Source organism: Nerophis lumbriciformis, linkage group LG35, assembly GCF_033978685.3.
Source record: "Nerophis lumbriciformis linkage group LG35, RoL_Nlum_v2.1, whole genome shotgun sequence".
Lineage (NCBI taxonomy): Eukaryota > Metazoa > Chordata > Actinopteri > Syngnathiformes > Syngnathidae > Nerophis > Nerophis lumbriciformis.
The window spans coordinates 24,380,417-24,398,597 of record NC_084582.2 but is presented as its reverse complement, the minus strand read 5'-3'; the positions used below and the strand labels follow the sequence as shown (position 1 = coordinate 24,398,597).

Below are 18,181 nucleotides of genomic sequence, written 5' to 3'. Positions count from 1 at the left end.
GGATGATAGATGATATCATCAGAATTGGTCGTTTAAAACCTGGCTGTTTCGCTTCAAAAAAACTTTGGTCAGTTTGTTCTGGTGTGAACACGATCCTCCCAACTCTAGTCTGCAGAAAAATGAGCCTGACCTACCAGGATTTGCGTGTACTGACGCAATAGCGCACACAAAACTACTTTTTTTTTTTTTTTCCCAAATATTTTTATAGAATTTTGCAGACAGTACAGTATGATGGATCATGGCAACAGCCAGTTCAGGTATCTGCACATTTCACATTTAAGGTACCGTATTTTCCGCACCATAAGGCGCCCTGGGTTATAAGCCGCGCCTTCAATGAACGGCATATTTCAAAACTTTGTCCACCTATAAGCCGCCCCGTGTTATAAGCCGCATCTAACTGCGCTAAAGGAATGTCAAAAAAACAGTCAGATAGGTCAGTCAAACTTTAATAATATATTAAAAACCAGCGTGATGTGGGCGCGCATGGAGTCGTATATCAACATGGACGGAGCTGCGTGAAAAAAGCCACTCGGCCTCTTCGCGTAAACTTACCTTAACCACTCGCTCATCTTTTCTTCATCCATCCATCCCTTCGAGTTAGCTTTTATGATGACGCCGGCTGGAAAGGTCTCTTTTGGCAAGGTCTTCCTTTTGAATATCACCATGGGTGGAAGTTTTTGGCCATTAGCATGGCAAGCTAGAACCACAGTGAAGGATGACTTCTCATTCCCTGTGGTGCGAATATTCACCGTACGTGCTCCCGTTGTATCCACAGTGCGGTTCACAGGAATATCAAAAGTCAGTGGAACCTCGTCCATGTTGATAATGTTCTCTGGCCGGATCTTTTTTTCAGCTATCTTGTTTTTACAATATGCACGGAAAGTAGCCAGCTTTTCTTGAAAGTCTTTAGGCAGTTGCTGTGAAATAGTAGTCTGTGTGCGGATGGAGAGATTGCGTCTTTTCATGAACCGGAAACCTGTCGCTTAGTAGGAGCTTAGTAGGTGAGTTTACAGATGTAAACACACAAAGGAAATGAAACGTAATATCCGCGCGCTTCTTCTTCTTCTACGCGGGCGGGTGGTTGCTTACAGTAGAAGAAGAAGCGCTTCCTCTTCTATGGGGGCGGGTGCTTACCTTGGCGGTTGCTTGCGTAGAAGAAGAAGCACTTCCTCTTCTACGGGGAAAAAAGATGGCGGCTGTTTACCGTAGTTGCGAGACCGAAACTTTATGAAAATGAATCTTAATATTAATCCATATATAAAGCGCACCGGGTTATAAGCCGCACTGTAAGCTTTTGAGTAAATTTGTGGTTTTTAGGTGCGGCTAATAGTGCGGAAAATACGGTAATTGTATAAAACTACATTTTTTACCTTTTTGACCTCCGGGCTCAAGTTTTCCCACTACAGAGGGGTCCGGGACCCACTCAAATGTTAACACTGCATGAGTAATCTTACTCTAGATTTGAATCATATCCAATAATTATATCACACTTACTTACAGTTTAACAGGATAACCCTTGTCCAATGATATGAAACCATGAGTTCAAAGGTCAATAGGTCAGGCATGATTACAAAACTAAATGCTACTCAAATATGCTGCAAAAGAAGAGAACATTTAACGTAATTACACAGTGCTAAAATAAGTACATCCGAACTAAATTAGTAATAAATAATTATAATATATGTTCCTAAATAAAATGCAAATGAAATTACAACTTTACCACTTTAGTCATAATTTTTGCACTCAAGAATCTTCTTGTCACCTCCTGCTGCCACATTGTGGTTTGTATTTTCACTTCCCCTCTTTTGATGCAGTTTACCTTGTGTATACATTTCTCCTTTCCTTGGAATTCCTTTGGGCGGAGTTGTGAGACGTGCACAGCTGCTGGCTTTACTTGAGCAGGACCTTGGCAGCTGGATGGCACTCGGTGAGTCTTCTACGCTTCTATTATTTCCTTATATGCTGTCTTGGCCATTCCCAGTGCCATCTAGCTTGGTGTTGTTTTTGTAGTTAACAAATCTTGCAAGTTTATTTTTGTCTCTGAGGAGTACACTTTACAAGTAAAGAACTGTTTTACTCAGCGTTTGTCTGCATCTCTCAACTGTTACACAGCATTAGGTTGTGTACATGGACAACATTTATTTAATCTGATCATCATTGGGATTAGAATGTTCCTGTGTACATGGACCCTGAAACAAATGATCTGATTATGATGTGCATTTTCATGCACCACACCTTAAATTGGAATGCTTTACTTTGACATGCGCAGAACCTAACAAACGGAAAAAGGTGTGTTAATATGTGTGCTACGGCGCCATCTTTTGGACGAGTTTGCAGGTGCTGACTAAGCAGTGACGTCCACTGTAAACAAACACGGCTGTGTGCATTTCTGCTTGTCCGACGTTATCACAGTATTTATTTTTCCTTCTGTTCACTACTTTTGTTTTACCTCTCTTTTTGAAATGGAGCTGTTATGTGCTTGTTATGTTGTGATTATCTACAAGTTGCGACGCGTCTTCATGTTACGACATTCTGTGTATGTGTTTGAGGCTAGCAGTTAGCACTTGGAGTAGCTGCAATGTCGTGAATAAAACAGCTCGTTCAAACGACAACTGGATCAATCAATCAATCAATCAATCTTTATTTATATAGCCCTAAATCACAAGTGTCTCAAAGGGCTGCACAAGCCACAACGACATCCTCGGTACAAAGCCCACATACGGGCAAGGAAAAACTCACCCCAGTGGGACGTCGATGTGAATGACTATGAGAAACCTTGGAGAGGACCGCATATGTGGGTAACCCCCCCCCCCTCTAGGGGAGACCGAAAGCAATGGATGTCGAGTGGGTCTGACATAATATTGTGAGAGTCCAGTCCATAGTGGATCCAACATAATAGTAAGAGTCCAGTCCATAGTGGGGCCAGCAGGACACCATCCCGAGCGGAGACGGGTCAGCAGCGTAGAGATGTTCCCAGCCGATGCACAGGCGAGCGGTCCACCCCGGGTCCCGACTCTGGACAGCCAGCACTTCATCCATGGCCACCGGACCTGTGCCCCCCCCCCCTCATGGAAAAGGGGAGCAGAGGAGAAAAGAAAAGAAACGGCAGATCAACTGGTCTAACAGGGGGGCTATTTAAAGGCTAGAGTATACAAATGAGTTTTAAGATGGGACTTAAATGCTTCTACTGAGGTAGCATCTCTAATTGTTACCGGGAGGGCATTCCATAGTACTGGAGCCCGAATAGAAAACGCTCTATAGCCCGCAGACTTTTTTTGGGCTCTGGGAATCACTAATAAGCCGGAGTTCTTTGAACGCAGATTTCTTGCCGGGACATATGGTACAATGCAATCGACAAGATAGGACGGAGCTAGACCGTGTAGTATTTTATACGTAAGTAGTAAAACCTTAAAGTCACATCTTAAGTGCACAGGAAGCCAGTGCAGGTGAGCCAGTATAGGCGTAATATGATCAAACTTTCTTGTTCTTGTCAAAAGTCTAGCAGCCGCATTTTGTACCAACTGTAATTTTTTAATGCTAGACATAGGGAGACCCGAAAATAATACGTTACAGTAGTCGAGACGAGACGTAACGAACGCATGAATAATGATCTCAGCGTCGCTAGTGGATAAAATAGAACAAATTTTAGCGATATTACGGAGATGGAAGAAGGCCGTTTTAGTAACACTCTTAATGTGTGATTCAAACGAGAGAGTTGGGTCGAAGATAATACCCAGATTCTTTACTGATTCGCCTTGTGTAATTGTTTGGTTGTCAAATGTTAAGGTGGTATTATTAAATAAATGTCGGTGTTTAGCAGGACCGATAATCAGCATTTCCGTTTTCTTGGCGTTGAGTTGCAAGAAGTTAGCGGACATCCATTGTTTAATTTCATTAAGACACGCCTCCAGCTGACTACAATCCGGCGTGTTGGTCAGCTTTAGGGGCATGTAGAGTTGGCTGTCATCAGCATAACAATGAAATCTAACACCGTATTTGCGTATGATGTCGCCTAGCGGCAGCATGTAAATACTAAGGAGTGCAGGGCCAAGAACCGAACCCTGAGGAACTCCGCACGTTACCTTAACATAGTCCGAGGTCACATTATTATGGGAGACGCATTGCATCCTGTCAGTAAGATAAGAGTTAAACCACGACAAAGCTAAGTCTGACATACCAATACGTGTTTTGATACGCTCTAATAAAATATTATGATCGACGGTATCGAAAGCAGCGCTAAGATCAAGAAGCAGCAACATAGATGACGCATCAGAATCCATCGTTAGCAGTAGATCATTAGTCATTTTTGCGAGGGCTGTCTCCGTAGAGTGATTTGCCCTGAAACCGGATTGAAAAGGTTCACAGAGATTGTTAGACACTAAGTGTTCATTTAGCTGCTGTGCGACAATTTTTTCGAGGATTTTCGAAATAAAGGGAAGGTGGGACACCGGTCGGTAGTTTACCATGAGGTCAGGATCGAGGTTAGGTCTTTTGAGCAGAGGATGAATAACCGCTTTCTTGAATGCTAGGGGAACAGTGCCAGAGGAAAGTGATATAGTTTATAATATTTAGCACTGATGGACCTAATAATACAAAAAGCTCCTTGATAAGATCCTTTCTTATATTGTTACATCGACACATGACACTCCAGACCATACTTTTGTTTTTGCTAGTCTTGTTTAAAGCAACAAACTCAACAGTATATAATGCGACTCATGTACATGTTGAGTGGGGGGAGACAGCAGCAAGACAATGGCTTCATTGGAGACTATTACATTTAGTCCCGCCTCCACCACTAAAGTATATCTGACATCAAAGACATGCGCAGTAAGGATCATTTTGACCCGAATTTCGGAAGACATGTATTCATGCGCTACAATCCGAATGACTTTCCGCATAAACCACCTGTCTTGATCGGAATGACATTTCAAACCGAACCTGTGTGATCGGGTCAGAATATTCCGAATGACGTGTTTACATGAAACATTTTTATTCCGTTTAAGCTTTTAATCCGATTAAATGTGTCCATGTGCACGCACCTAATGTGAAACTTCTCTCTGACTTTAGCTCCAGACTTCTTCTGTTTGTGTGATATTGTCATTACTGCCACAGGTGGTGGACAAGTGTATTAGAACCAAGTACTGCTGGTTTGGTGGTAGCTGGTGTGTATATTCTAGCCTGGAAGAGTTAGGGCTGCAAGGTGTTCTGGGTATTTGTTCTGTTGTGTTTATGTTGTGGTACGGTGCGGATGTTCTCCCGAAATGTGTTTGTCATTCTTGTTTGGTGTGGGTTCACAGTGTGGCGCATATTTGTAACAGTGTTAAAGTTGTTTATACGGCCACCCTCAGTGTGACCTGTATGGCTGTTGACCAAGTATGTCTTGCAGTCACTTACGTGTGTCTGCAGAAGCCTCATACAACATGTGACTGGGCCGGCACGCTGTTTGTATGGTGAAAAAGAGGACGTCAAAGGCAGTGCCATCACGGCACGTCCTTAATATTGTTGTCCGGGTTAAAATCGGGACAAATTCGGGAGAATGGTTGCCCCGGGAGATTGTCGGGAGGGGCACTGAAATTCGGGAGTCTCCCGGAAAAATCGGGAGGGTTGGCAAGTATGTTGCTAGGGCGGGATAGCCATTCAAAGAAGGTGAATTCATTAAAAAGTGCATGTTAGATTTTTTTAAGAAATCTTTTCTTGCGGCCCAGCCTCACCCAGTTTCTGCATCCAGTTGAGTTTGAGACCCCTGGTGTAATCCATTTAGCATGTCTGTCTTCATTTATATGTTTATTTGAAGGTCCACATTAGTAGGAGGAAAAGATGCAAGTACAAACCCTGTTTCCATATGAGTTGGGAAATTGTGTTAGATGTAAATATAAACAGAATACAATGATTTGTAAATCATTTTCAACCCATATTCAGTTGAATATGCTACAAAGACAACATATTTGATGTTCAAACTGATAAAAAAAAATGTTTGTGCAAATAATCATTAACTTTAGAATTTGATGCCAGCAAGACGTGACAAAGAAGTTGGGAAAGGTGGCAATAAATACTGATAAAGTTGAGGAATGCTCATCAAACACTTATTTGGAACATCCCACAGGTGAACAGTCAAATTGGGAACAGGTGGGTGCCATGATTGGGTATAGTAGTAGATTCCATGAGATGCTCAGTCATTCACAAACAAGGATGGGGCGAGGGTCACCACTTTGTCAACAAATGCGTGAGCAAATTGTTGAACGGTTTAAGAAAAGCTTTTCTCAACCAGCTATTGCAAGGAATTTAGGGATTTCACCATCTACGGTCTGTAATATCATCAAAGGGTTCAGAGAATCTGGAGAAATCACTGCACGTAAGCAGCTAAGCCCGTGACCTTCGATCCCTCAGGCTGTACTGCATCAACAAGCGACATCAGTGTGTAAAGGATATCACCACTTGGGCTCAGGAACACTTCAAAAACCCACTGTCAGTAACTACAGTTGGTCGCTACATCTGTAAGTGCAAGTTAAAACTCTCCTATGCAAGGCGAAAACCGTTTATCAACAACACCCAGAAACGCCGTCGGCTTCGCTGGGCCTGAGCTCATCTAAGATGGACTGATACAAAGTGGAAAAGTGTTCTGTGGTCTGACGAGTCCACATTTCAAATTGTTTTTGGAAACTGTGGACGTCGTGTCCTCTGGACCAAAGAGGGAAAGAACCATCCGGATTGTTATAGTCGCAAAGTTGAAAAGCCAGCATCTGTGATGGTATGGGGGTGTATTAGTGCCCAAGACATGGGTAACTTACACATCTGTGAAGGCGCCATTAATGCTGAAAGGTACATACAGGTTTTGGAGCAACATATGTTTCCATCCAAGCAACGTTACCATGGACGCCCCTGCTTATTTCAGCAAGACAATGCCAAGCCACGTGTTACATCAACGTGGCTTCATAGTAAAAGAGTGCGGGTACTAGACTGGCCTGCCTGTAGTCCAGACCTGTCTCCCATTGAAAATGTGTGGCGCATTATGAAGCCTAAAAAAGCACAACGGAGACCCCCGGACTGTTGAACAACTTAAGCTGTACATCAAGCAAGAATGGGAAAGAATTCCACCTGAGAAGCTTAAAAAATGTGTCTCCTCAGTTGCCAAACGTTTACTGAGTATTGTTAAAAGGAAAGGCCATGTAATACAGTGGTGAACATGCCCTTTACCAACTACTTTGGCACGTGTTGCAGCCATGAAATTCTAAGTTAATTATTATTTGCAAAAAAAATAAAGTTTATGAGTTTGAACATCAAATATCTTGTCTTTGTAGTGCATTCAACTGAATATGGGTTGAAAAGGATTTGCAAATCATTGTATTCCGTTTATATTTACATCTAACACAATTTCCCAACTCATATGGAAACGGGGTTTGTATAATCATTTAGCAGTCGCAATGTGACTTATCAACCATGAAACAGTGTTGCGACCTCTGTTTTGCGTCTATATTTAGCACGGTTGAGATGTTCTTGCAAACTGGCACACAAATGGCTGCCTCAAGTATCTTTTTTTAATTTTGGCTAGGGCCAGATTATTGAACCATCAGGCATTTTGTGGCCCTAAACAAGGTTTGATTTCGGCTTTTAATATTACTACAGTTTGATTTCATGCCTTGCTAATCAAACTGAATGCTCTAAATGTCACAAATCATTGTACACAAAGTGACTCGAGTAGTAGTTTGGCAAACAGTGATTTATGCCAACCATCTATCTCCAGAGTCTCAGTGAGAAAAGCTGCACACACCTTGGGGCCTTCGAGTGGCAGGAAATCCGGAGGAAGCACGATGACTTCTTCAGGCCCTTGTGGGCCAGGTGGGCCTTGTTCACCCTGGTACGGAACATGAAGGTAAAGTGGTGAAGATGTTTGCATGACACACACCATTGGTGTCCTACCTCGTCACCGTCACTTCCTGGCAGTGATCGCCCAAGGTCACCCTGTATGAAAAAACGTATTAAAACTAAATCCATTTCAGTTTTTGTGTCTTAAATTGACTTCCTGACTGTAACTCACTGGTTGTCCTCTTTCACCTTTAAGGCCTTCCGAGCCCTACAAACACAAGATGTTGTTATTTCTACAGACCATATATCAATTATAAAAATAAATAATTGACCTTTGGCCCAGGTGGGCCTGCAGCGCCAATGTCGCCTTTTGGTCCAGTGACTCCTATCAGCCCCTGGATTAACAGAATTATTGGAATAGAGTCAGAGAGTGCAAAATATTGTATTTTCTTCCTGGAAGTGACTCTAAGAAGTTTCAATTCATGACTGAAACACATTTGCCACCGTCTTTGTTTTATTTACATTTTGAACATCATTTCTAAGCCTGATCTGATCTAACAATGTTTAAAACCCCCATCCTGGTAACTTGTCCAGTAGTCTAGAACAGGAGTTTAAGGACTGGTCTTCACCTAGTTTCCATATTTCCACATGCTCTCTATGACTTAAAAATGTAAATTGAAGTTAAAACAAGCAATTGATTTACTTAGTTATGTTAGCCTGTGTTGTTAACATAATAATACAAAAACATGCACAAATTATTACGACTGCATTTCATTATTGAAGCAATTAGGAGATTGTACACATTAAAATAATACGGCCAAATAAGACCACTAAATGAGATATTTCAGACATATGTGTATTGACAAAACACCCCGGAGAAAGAGTACGTTTGTGTGTGTTCATGTGATAAACACTTATTGTTCTGTAGTTTGATACTTTACATAAGTTTCGAGTGATACTACAAATCTTGGTATCAACCAGTAGAAGTAGTCACAGGATCATACATCGGTCATATTTAAAGTTATGTTGTGTCCAGGGACGTATTTCCTGGGATTCTAAACAATCAAAAGTGACAAAAGATTTTGTGATGATAAAAAATATCAATGTAATCATTGTGGTATCGACTAGATATGGCTTTTGTACTTGGTATCGTTACAGTCAATGACTGTGTAGATCCACCCATGGCATTTGTTTACATTCATGCATACTTGCCAACCTTGAGACATCCGATTTCGGGAGGTGGGGGGTGGGGGGCGTGGGCGGGGGGAGGGGCGTGGTTGGGGGCGTGGCTAAGAGGGGAGGAGTATATTTACAGCTAGAATTCACCAAGTCTCAAGTCTCCACCAGTTGCAGAAAATGTGCCATCAGTACAACTGGACAGTGGTGTTTCAGTTCCATCACCAGGACCATCAGTGAGTCAGACACAAACTAGTCTCATCATTGAATCAGATTCAAGGGCTGCTGAGTTGCCATCATCAGAACCCAGATCACCCACAACAAAAACTCCACCAGTGATCTGCAGTTACCCAGAAAGATTTCAAATACCACCAAAAAAACTGAATCTCTGAAGACAGTATAAAAATCTGTGTTAAAGATGTACAAATACTGTTTGTATAATAAGCATGTTATTGTTTACAAATGAGGGTTAAGAGTTCAGTACTAAAAAAAAAAAATAATAATAATGTGGCTTAAGTACAGTTTTTTAATTGAGCTGCTGCATTTTTTGGTTGGGTTGTTTGGGTGATCTATGTCTGTCTGTTGCCATCTCCTGGTGAATGTTGGCTATAGCGTACTGGGGTTACTTTTTGGCTGGCCAACAATTTACGTGGTGTTGCGCACCTGACGTCAAGTGTGTGAGTCTGTTCTGAAGTCTACAGTAAAGAGACGTACTTCATCACCTCGCCTGTTTATTGCCTCCAACTCAATATATTACAACAACATTGCTCCATGCAGACTCTCCAGGTCCGCATGGAGCTGGAGGGGGCGTGGCCTCCAGGACCGCCTGAATTTCGGGAGATTTTCGGGAGAAAATTTGTCCCGGGAGGTTTTCGGGAGAGGCGCTGAATTTCGGGAGTCTCCCGGAAAATCCGGGAGGGTTGGCAAGTATGCATTCATGAGAGCTAGCTTGCTGTTAGCGGTTAGCTATTAGATCTTCCTACGATGTGGAGTGAAGCATGTTTAGATATTCCTCGTCCTGGAGGGAGAATAATTGTAACAAACTTACTTTTTCACCATGGAGGCGAGGATTAGTGACTTAGAAATAGCTAAACGCTGCAGAATATGGGTGAACATTTGCCGCTAGCTAGCTAGCCATGTTTTGAAGCACCTCTTGCATGCAAGCAACATAATACATCACAATTTTCAGTTTCTGTTTATAGCTTCACCTTTATTGTTAGGTTTTAAGCCAAAACATGTCCATTCTCCCTCTTCTTTCTCCACACTGTTTCTACTTATACAAACTCTGTGTGTGTGCGCAGCCTAACATGGGCCTCTGGTCGTATTACCGTCAATGTCACGACGGCACGCCGTAGTGTCCGTAAAAAATAAAAGTACCGGTATTATTCAAAGACAGCATAGTACCTTTTTTTCAATTCATTAGTGTGTGTTCATGTGATTATAAATGCACATTAGTTGTTTTAATCTAATTTAAAGGGGAAGTGCAACATTTTGGGGGGGATTTCTCTAGTCAGAGAGAAGTTGCCATTATATTATACAGGTGAAACTCATAAAATTAGAATATGTTGTAAAAGTCCATTTATGTCAGCAATTAACTTCAAATTTAAAACTAATCTGTGATATTAACTCATTACATACCAAGTGAGACAGGTCAAGCCTCTATTTGTTATAATTCTGATCATCGTGGCTTACAGTTTTTGAAACCTTACATTTTGTGAGATTTTCAATTCATAGTTTTCATAAACTGTAGGACATAATCATCAAAATAATAACCAAAAAAAACCACAACACTTTGCATGTAATGAGTTAATAGTACATGTTAACAAAAATTACATTCTTGTGTAATTTGCACATGATTCAATTCTATAGAAGAATATGAATTTCTTATAATTGTTTACAAAAAAGTTTTGTTTTTTTCTTCTATGCTACGTATGTGCCTCTTGAGAACTCACTGCAGGCTTTGTAAGGTCATGTTGCCTCTAAACTAAACAAAATTGATGCTCCTCCACCCTTTGTTCTCTTTTTTTTTTCCAAGTAAGAATTGATAAGAGAACCGTTAAGGAACCGAATCGTCAAGCAGAATCGAAAGTGAATTCCCTTCTCTTCATGTAACCTAGGTATCTAGCACAAATCTAGCATAATTTGATCGGTACTCAGTCGTACCAACCTATGAAAGTACTGAATTTGGTACCTCTCTTTACTTCAGAATTTTAAAAAACTGTCAAAATTCAACTGTTCATTCAATATTTTTGTGGATTTTTTTGATTCACTTGAGTCCTGGACCAATAGTACAAAATCACTGATCTAGAGCAGAGGTCTTCAACTGGGGGTCCGCTATTAGCCAGCTAGCTGTTAGCGGCACTACCGCTATTATTTGAATATCTTAGTATTTCACAATAATATGGTACATTCATGACCAGTTCAATATAAAACATAATTTTATACAAAATATGTAAGTAGGAAATCCCCACTTCTATCAGTTTGGAGCTCCTTGGTCTGAACAACGTTGAAGACCCCTGATCTAGAGCATTGTACATAAATTTTGAAAAAAAGTCCAAGACTAGATGTGACCAATCTAAGTCTAAGACTAGATGTGACCAGTCTAAGTCTAAGACTAGATGTGACCAATCTAAGTCTAAGACTAGATGTGACCAGTCTAAGTCTAAGACTAGATGTGACCAGTCTAAGTCTAAGACTAGATGTGACCAATCTAAGTCTAAGACTAGATGTGACAGGTCTAAGTCTAAGACTAGATATGACCAATCTAAGTCTAAGACTAGATGTGACCAATCTAAGTCTAAGACTAGATATGACCAGTCTAAGTCTAAGACTAGATGTGACCAAGCTAAGTCTAAGACTAGATGTGACCAATATAAGTCTGAGACTAGATGTGACCAATCTAAGTCTAAGACTAGATGTGACCAATCTAAGTCTAAGACTAGATGTGAACAATCTAAGTCTAACACTAGATGTGACAAGTCTAAGTCTAAGACTAGATGTGACCAGTCTAAGTCTAAGACTAGATGTGACCAGTCTAAGTCTAAGACTAGATGTGACCAGTCTAAGTCTAAGACTAGATGTGACCAATATAAGTCTAAGACTATATGTGACCAATCTAAGTCTAAGACTAGATGTGACCAATCTAAGTCTAAGAATAGATGTGACCAATGTAAGTCTAAGACTAGATGTGACCAATCTAAGTCCAAGACTAGTTATGACCAATCTAAGTCTAAGACTAGATATGACCAATCAAAGTCTAAGACTAGATGTGACCAATCTAAGTCTAAGACTAGACATGACCAATCTAAGTCTAAGACTAGATGTGAACAATCTAAGTCTATGATAATGAACTGATGAAGTCTACTCAGATGAGAGACCAATCTAAGTCTTCTAAGAAAAGACGAACAGTCCACTTGTGATCAATTGAAAGCTCTGAGTTTTTCCTCACTTTCTGGAGCCTTTTTTTCACTTTCTTGTTTCATTTCCAGGAAAATGAAACCAATTCACCAAATAAAACCTCAAGCACTCCAAAACAACTTCCTCCATAGGTGTACTTTAGAAGAGTGAAAATCCAACATACAGGCAGACCAGGATCTCCGGGTCTACCAGGATCCCCCTGTAAGAAAGATACGATTGGTAATATTAAGATGAGCAGAATGATTGAGATACTATTGATCTTACTGGGAGTCCAGGAAGCAAATTGACATTAACAAGCTCTCCCTTCAGTCCCTTTGGTCCAGGTAGTCCCTGACAAGTACAGACATTGTTACGGTATTTCACACATAAAAATGTTATTAATACACTCTTACAGTATTTCACACATACAAAGGTTGTTCATGAACATTGTGACACAATCTTGCACTGATGAATTATAATGACACTTGACTGTGTTCGACACTTTCTTTTAAAAGTTGGTGTTCATGTGCCAGAGCTGCTCTACTCACAGGAGGCCCATGAAGACCATCCAAACCAGGAGTACCAGGGACACCAGGTAGACCCTTCGCCCCGTCACAGCCGTCCACTCCGGGCAAACCAGGCTCACCTGCTTCTCCGGGATGACCCTAAGAAAATACACGTTCAGTTTTCTAAAGAAGACAAGTGAAGGTCAAGTGATCCGTGGTCAACTCACCAAAGAGCCATCATGACCAGGAAAGCCTTGAGCCCCGAGGTCCCCCTGAAATGTACACAAAACTAATTGGTGAATTGTTGCGCTTCATACGACGACTACTGTGTAACCTCCATTCACCAACACCCCGATTTGCGTCCTTTTAGGTTTACAAACGTTTACATTGCGCCAAATATGTATCTGTGTGCGGACTTTGTCTCGGCGTACAAACGCTTCATTTATTTATTTTGCTTGCTGCTTGAAGAACTTCCTGCACACGCAGGCACGGCCATTTCAAAGCAGCAGTGCCCCCTACATCGCATCCTGTGTACATCACCGGCGCGGACATTTCTCTGAGCTTCGAAGGCCAGCAGCACTTCTGACGAGTTTATTTCCACCATTGTCGTACCTTCAGGGCTGTGACAGCATGTCTTAGAGATCACTTTGTGTGACCACAAACACTTTAAATGTGTCCAAACTGTCACAGTCTTGATGTATAGCTCCAGGTTCCTTGACAACTATTGAACTAGAATTTTAGCTAGTTAGCCCCTTGCTTGTGACCCCTTCAATTCTAGGATTTTATCAGCATAGAGGCTTTGTTCCGCAGAAAGTCTTTAATTGTGATGAGACCGAAAACGATGCCACAGCGGAGTTTGGTTACAGCGAAGAAGAAGGCACTACCGGGACACAAGTCAATGAAGGATCGCCTCACACTGCTAGTTTGTGCTAATGGTGGCGGTGACTACGTGAAGCCACTGATTGTTTATCACTCCGAAACTCCCAAAGTGTTCAACAATGTCGCAAATATTCGCAGACACAAAGTAAAACTATATCTTGCTGTAATGTTGTGTTGTTTGGATAAAAACGTTGAACAATTGTTGAGCCATTAGCCCTTTGTTATGTTGGTTTGGTATATAAATAGAGCATAAATAATTCATAGATCTGGGTTGTCGGGATATCAATATTTTGGTACCGGTACCAAAATGTATTTTGATACTTTTCTTAATAAAAGGACCACAAAATCAATGTCATTATTGTCTTTATTTTAACAAAAAGTCTTAGGGTACATTAAACATATGTTTATTATTGCAATTTAGTCCTTAAATAAAATAGTGAACATACTAGACAACTTGTCTTTTAGTAGTAAGTAAACAAACAAAGGCTGCTGACGTATGCAGTAATGACGTATGCAGTAACATATTGTGTCATTTATTATTCTAATATTTTGTCAACATTATGAGGGACAAACTGTAAAAATTGATTACTTATCTACTTGTTCATTTACTGTTAATATCTGCTTATTTTCTGTTTTAACATGTTCTATCTACTCTTCTGTAAAATGTAATAATCACTTATTCTTCTGTCGTTTGATACTTTACATTACGGTAGTTTTGGATGATACCACACATTTAGGTATCAATCCGATACCAAGTAGTCACAAGATCATACATTGTGTTATGATCCGCTGCCCGGATCATAGTTTGTTTACGTTTTCAAGTTATGTGTGTTTTCAGCACCTTGAGTTTGTTTGTTTTCAGTTGCCATGACGGCAGATTGCACACCCCTGCCTCTGGTTAGTGTTCGGGACGCGCACCTGTTGCCCGGGCGCTAATCAGAGGGCTATTTAGTCTATGCGCTGGCTTCACTCGGTCTGGCTTCCTAATTTGCTGTATGCAACAGATGATGACTAATTTGATTCCTGCTAGCTTTCACGCTATGCTATTTTTGCTTGCTAGCTCCCACGCTAGTTCTTTTGGTTTTCGCTTTTCGTGCAATGAGCACGTTTTTGTCTGTTCCTGTATGATTTATGTCTTTAATAAATCAATTTCCTACCTGCACGCTGTGTCTGAAGCCGTCTGCATTCCTGGGAGAACAACCTCGCATCATCATGCGACCCAGTCGTCACACATTGGTCATATTTAAAGTTATTGTGTGTCCAGGAACGTATTTCCGGTGTTTTTGAATAATTAACAAAAGATTTTGTGATAATAAAAAAATATCAATGTAATCTTTGTAGTATCGACTAGATACGGCTCTTGTACTTGGTATCATTACAGTCAATGATATGATAATGATAATATTCAAAGGCAGCATAGTACCTTTGTTTCAATTCATTAAGTACCACAGTACTTTATTAGTAGCGGTATACTGCACAACCCTAATATACTGTATGTACATTATAGTGTCTTCAAAGTGTGAAGTTTTTTACTAAAATAGGGACGTTTGTCGAGGCTAGAACCAATGATTCACGTTTACATTGATTGACAACACGAACCATAATCAAGAACCAACTAAGTTCCTCAATCAAGCTTTATGCTCAAATTAAAAATGACATTTATTGATTATCTGTTCTAGTCCTGCACATAAAAGATTCACAAGAGATTACCTGGTCTCCTTTGGGTCCTTCTGGGCCTGGTGACCCCTGTGTTCCCAGCTTGCCTTTCTCTCCAAGGGGCCCTTCACTACCCAACGGCCCAGATGGGCCCCGAGCTCCTCGCCTGCCTTGTTTTCCTGGTGTCCCCTGCACAAATTGTACTTCCATGAGGGGTGAGCAAGAATTTCAAACTAGTGGGGATGAAAATGCAGAAAGAGACATCTATTTTCTCTTTTTGTGCAGTATTGGATCACCATGATTAAAATGCAAACAGTGTAGTGACATTGCCTAAAGCCCCCAGCAGAGGGTGCCAAAGATCATATAGTCTCACATATGCTTTAGTTATTGTTAATTATTACAGTCCATCATATATACAGATTGGTTACAGCAATGATTGGTCAACTTTAGCACCACTAATATAATGTTGGGGTACGCAGAGAGAGATCTGTCTTTCAATAAAAATAAGATCCTATCCGAGACTTTTTGTGGTACTAATCAAGGTTGTGTTGGTGAGCCAATTTCAGTCTTTCACCCTCTGGGGACGTTTGATTTTGATTATCAAACGACATGTTTTTGAGGGGCATAAAAACATGTTTTGTTCAAATCTCTCAACAAACTTCAGTCCTAAACAAAAACACCAAACATGTAATGTTTTATTTTTACATTTGAAGGCCTTGTAGTCATATAATGTCACCGCTTTTAGTTGTTGGTAAAATAACAAAATCGTAATTGTGACATCATTAAAAGGGTTCAATATAGAAAATAGTTGGAATATAGACCATATTAAAAAATTGCATGTTTGGTATTTTTTGATTATGGCATAGGTTGATAGTACGGAGCCCCTAAAGCAGTGGTTCTTAACCTTGTTGGAGGTACCGAACCCCACCAGTTTCATAAGCGCATTCACCGAACCCTTCTTCAGTGAAAAAAATAAAAATAAAACATTTTCAAATTCAAGGCAAAGTTATGTTTTTTTTACTGGTGCACAAAATTAACCATGCATGAACATCACCTTGTTCAAAGAACGAAACCAACACAGTGCATGAACTCACAACAAATTACACACCTGCAAATCAGTGAGACTTCTGCTGTTGCCTTTAAGAGACCAGTTCAGATATACGTGGCTTCACCTTGGCAAGTGCCACTCTTATGTCATTTTAAATGATAAATGATAAAATACAATGATTTATTTATTTTCACAGCAAAGTCTATGTTCCTTTTCTTCGTTTTCCATCCAGACATACAATACTAGTACACAGCTCATGAAAAACAATATTTTTTGTTATTGTCATTGTAAGTGGGCCAAAACACTTATATTATAAAATAATCTCATGGAAATGACAGCTGTCATTTGATTATAATAATAAAACATTTAATTTGTTATTTAGTCAGGTTTGGGACAGGTGTGCTCACATGTGCTCCACTGAATGCTCAAGGAGTTTTTGCGTTTGCTCACGCATATGGAAAATAAGAAGGAACATTGTTTGAGGGTATCCATAATACGCCGATATGGAGAAGTTTTTATTCACACAATGAGTCGGGTGTGTCTTGACCTCCGCCGAACCCCTGAAGCCGACTCACCGAACCCCTAGGGTTCGATCGAACCCAGGTTAAGAACATGCTTACCAATCTTGAGACCTCCAATTTCGGGAGGTGGGGGGTGGGGGCGGGGTCGGGGGTGGGCTGGGGCGTGGTTGGGGGCGTGGTTAAGAGGGGAGGAGTATATTGACAGCTAGAATTCACCAAGTCAAGTATTTCATACATATATATATATATATATATATATATATATATATATATATATATATATATATATATATATATATATATCTACATCCTGAAAATATGCAAACAAACTGTGTTTAGATAATTGATACTTCAAACTTGCATAAATAAATATTAAGGAATATAACATAACTTGGCTTCTGAGAGTTTCAAAATGTAATGAATAAAATGCTAAAGTTGTTGATAAACAAGCAATTATTTTAATAATTAAATATGGTCATTTTAAATGAATTATTATGATAATTTAAAATCAATTATTTCAAATATGTTTATTTTAATGTATAATTCTATGGCTGGATGTAATAAGGAGTCACGAAAAAATACAAATAAAAATACAATTAATTTTGATCTTTTTAGCAAAATATAGTAAAAATGTATTTAGTTTTTTTTTTTAATTAATAAATATATTTATTTTTAGGTAAGATAAACATAATAATAGAATTTATCTCTAGTCTGGATGATTTAGTTCTTGTCACCCTGTTGTCCTCCTGTCATGAAAAAAGGCTGTCCTCACTCAGGTCCGCATGGAGCTGGAGGGGGCGTGGCTTCCAGCTCCGGCAGAAAATCGGGAGATTTTCGGGAGAGGCGCTGAATTTCGGGAGTCTCACGGAAAATTCGGGAGGGTTGGCAAGTATGGTTAAGAACCACTGCCCTAAAGGGACATGGAGGGGAAAAAATTGTTTTGCGAAATCTCGCAAAAGGTTTTTTTCCGATGTCAGTGAACCGGAAGTAAAACAGACACAGCGATGGTGAACCGGAAGTGAAACAGACACAGCAATGGAGGAGCCTACCCATCATCCGTGGGAGACGTTTATTGATTTCTATTTTAGTATTGGCCTATCATATAGAGACATCAAATCGTATTATAGTCCCACAACAGAGCACAGATGATGGGTAGGCTCCCGCATGCTCCCGCTCCTCCATCGCTGTGTCTGTTT

At 40.3% G+C, this 18,181-nt stretch overlaps 1 protein-coding gene across 1 annotated transcript in view; it reads right to left on the bottom strand.

Annotated features, from left to right (window-relative positions):
- The window catches only part of LOC133575325 (uncharacterized), a 61,615-nt gene that overhangs the window by 21,890 nt on the left and 21,544 nt on the right, over window positions 1–18,181 (bottom strand). The window contains exons 5-13 of the mRNA XM_061927975.2: window positions 15,471–15,605; window positions 13,109–13,153; window positions 12,924–13,040; window positions 12,661–12,726; window positions 12,560–12,595; window positions 8,136–8,198; window positions 8,036–8,071; window positions 7,918–7,959; window positions 7,769–7,852 (exon numbers count right to left, since the gene is read on the bottom strand). Of these exons, the coding sequence (XP_061783959.2) occupies window positions 7,769–7,852; window positions 7,918–7,959; window positions 8,036–8,071; window positions 8,136–8,198; window positions 12,560–12,595; window positions 12,661–12,726; window positions 12,924–13,040; window positions 13,109–13,153; window positions 15,471–15,605 (624 nt within the window). The remainder of the gene's footprint in view (window positions 1–7,768; window positions 7,853–7,917; window positions 7,960–8,035; window positions 8,072–8,135; window positions 8,199–12,559; window positions 12,596–12,660; window positions 12,727–12,923; window positions 13,041–13,108; window positions 13,154–15,470; window positions 15,606–18,181) is intronic.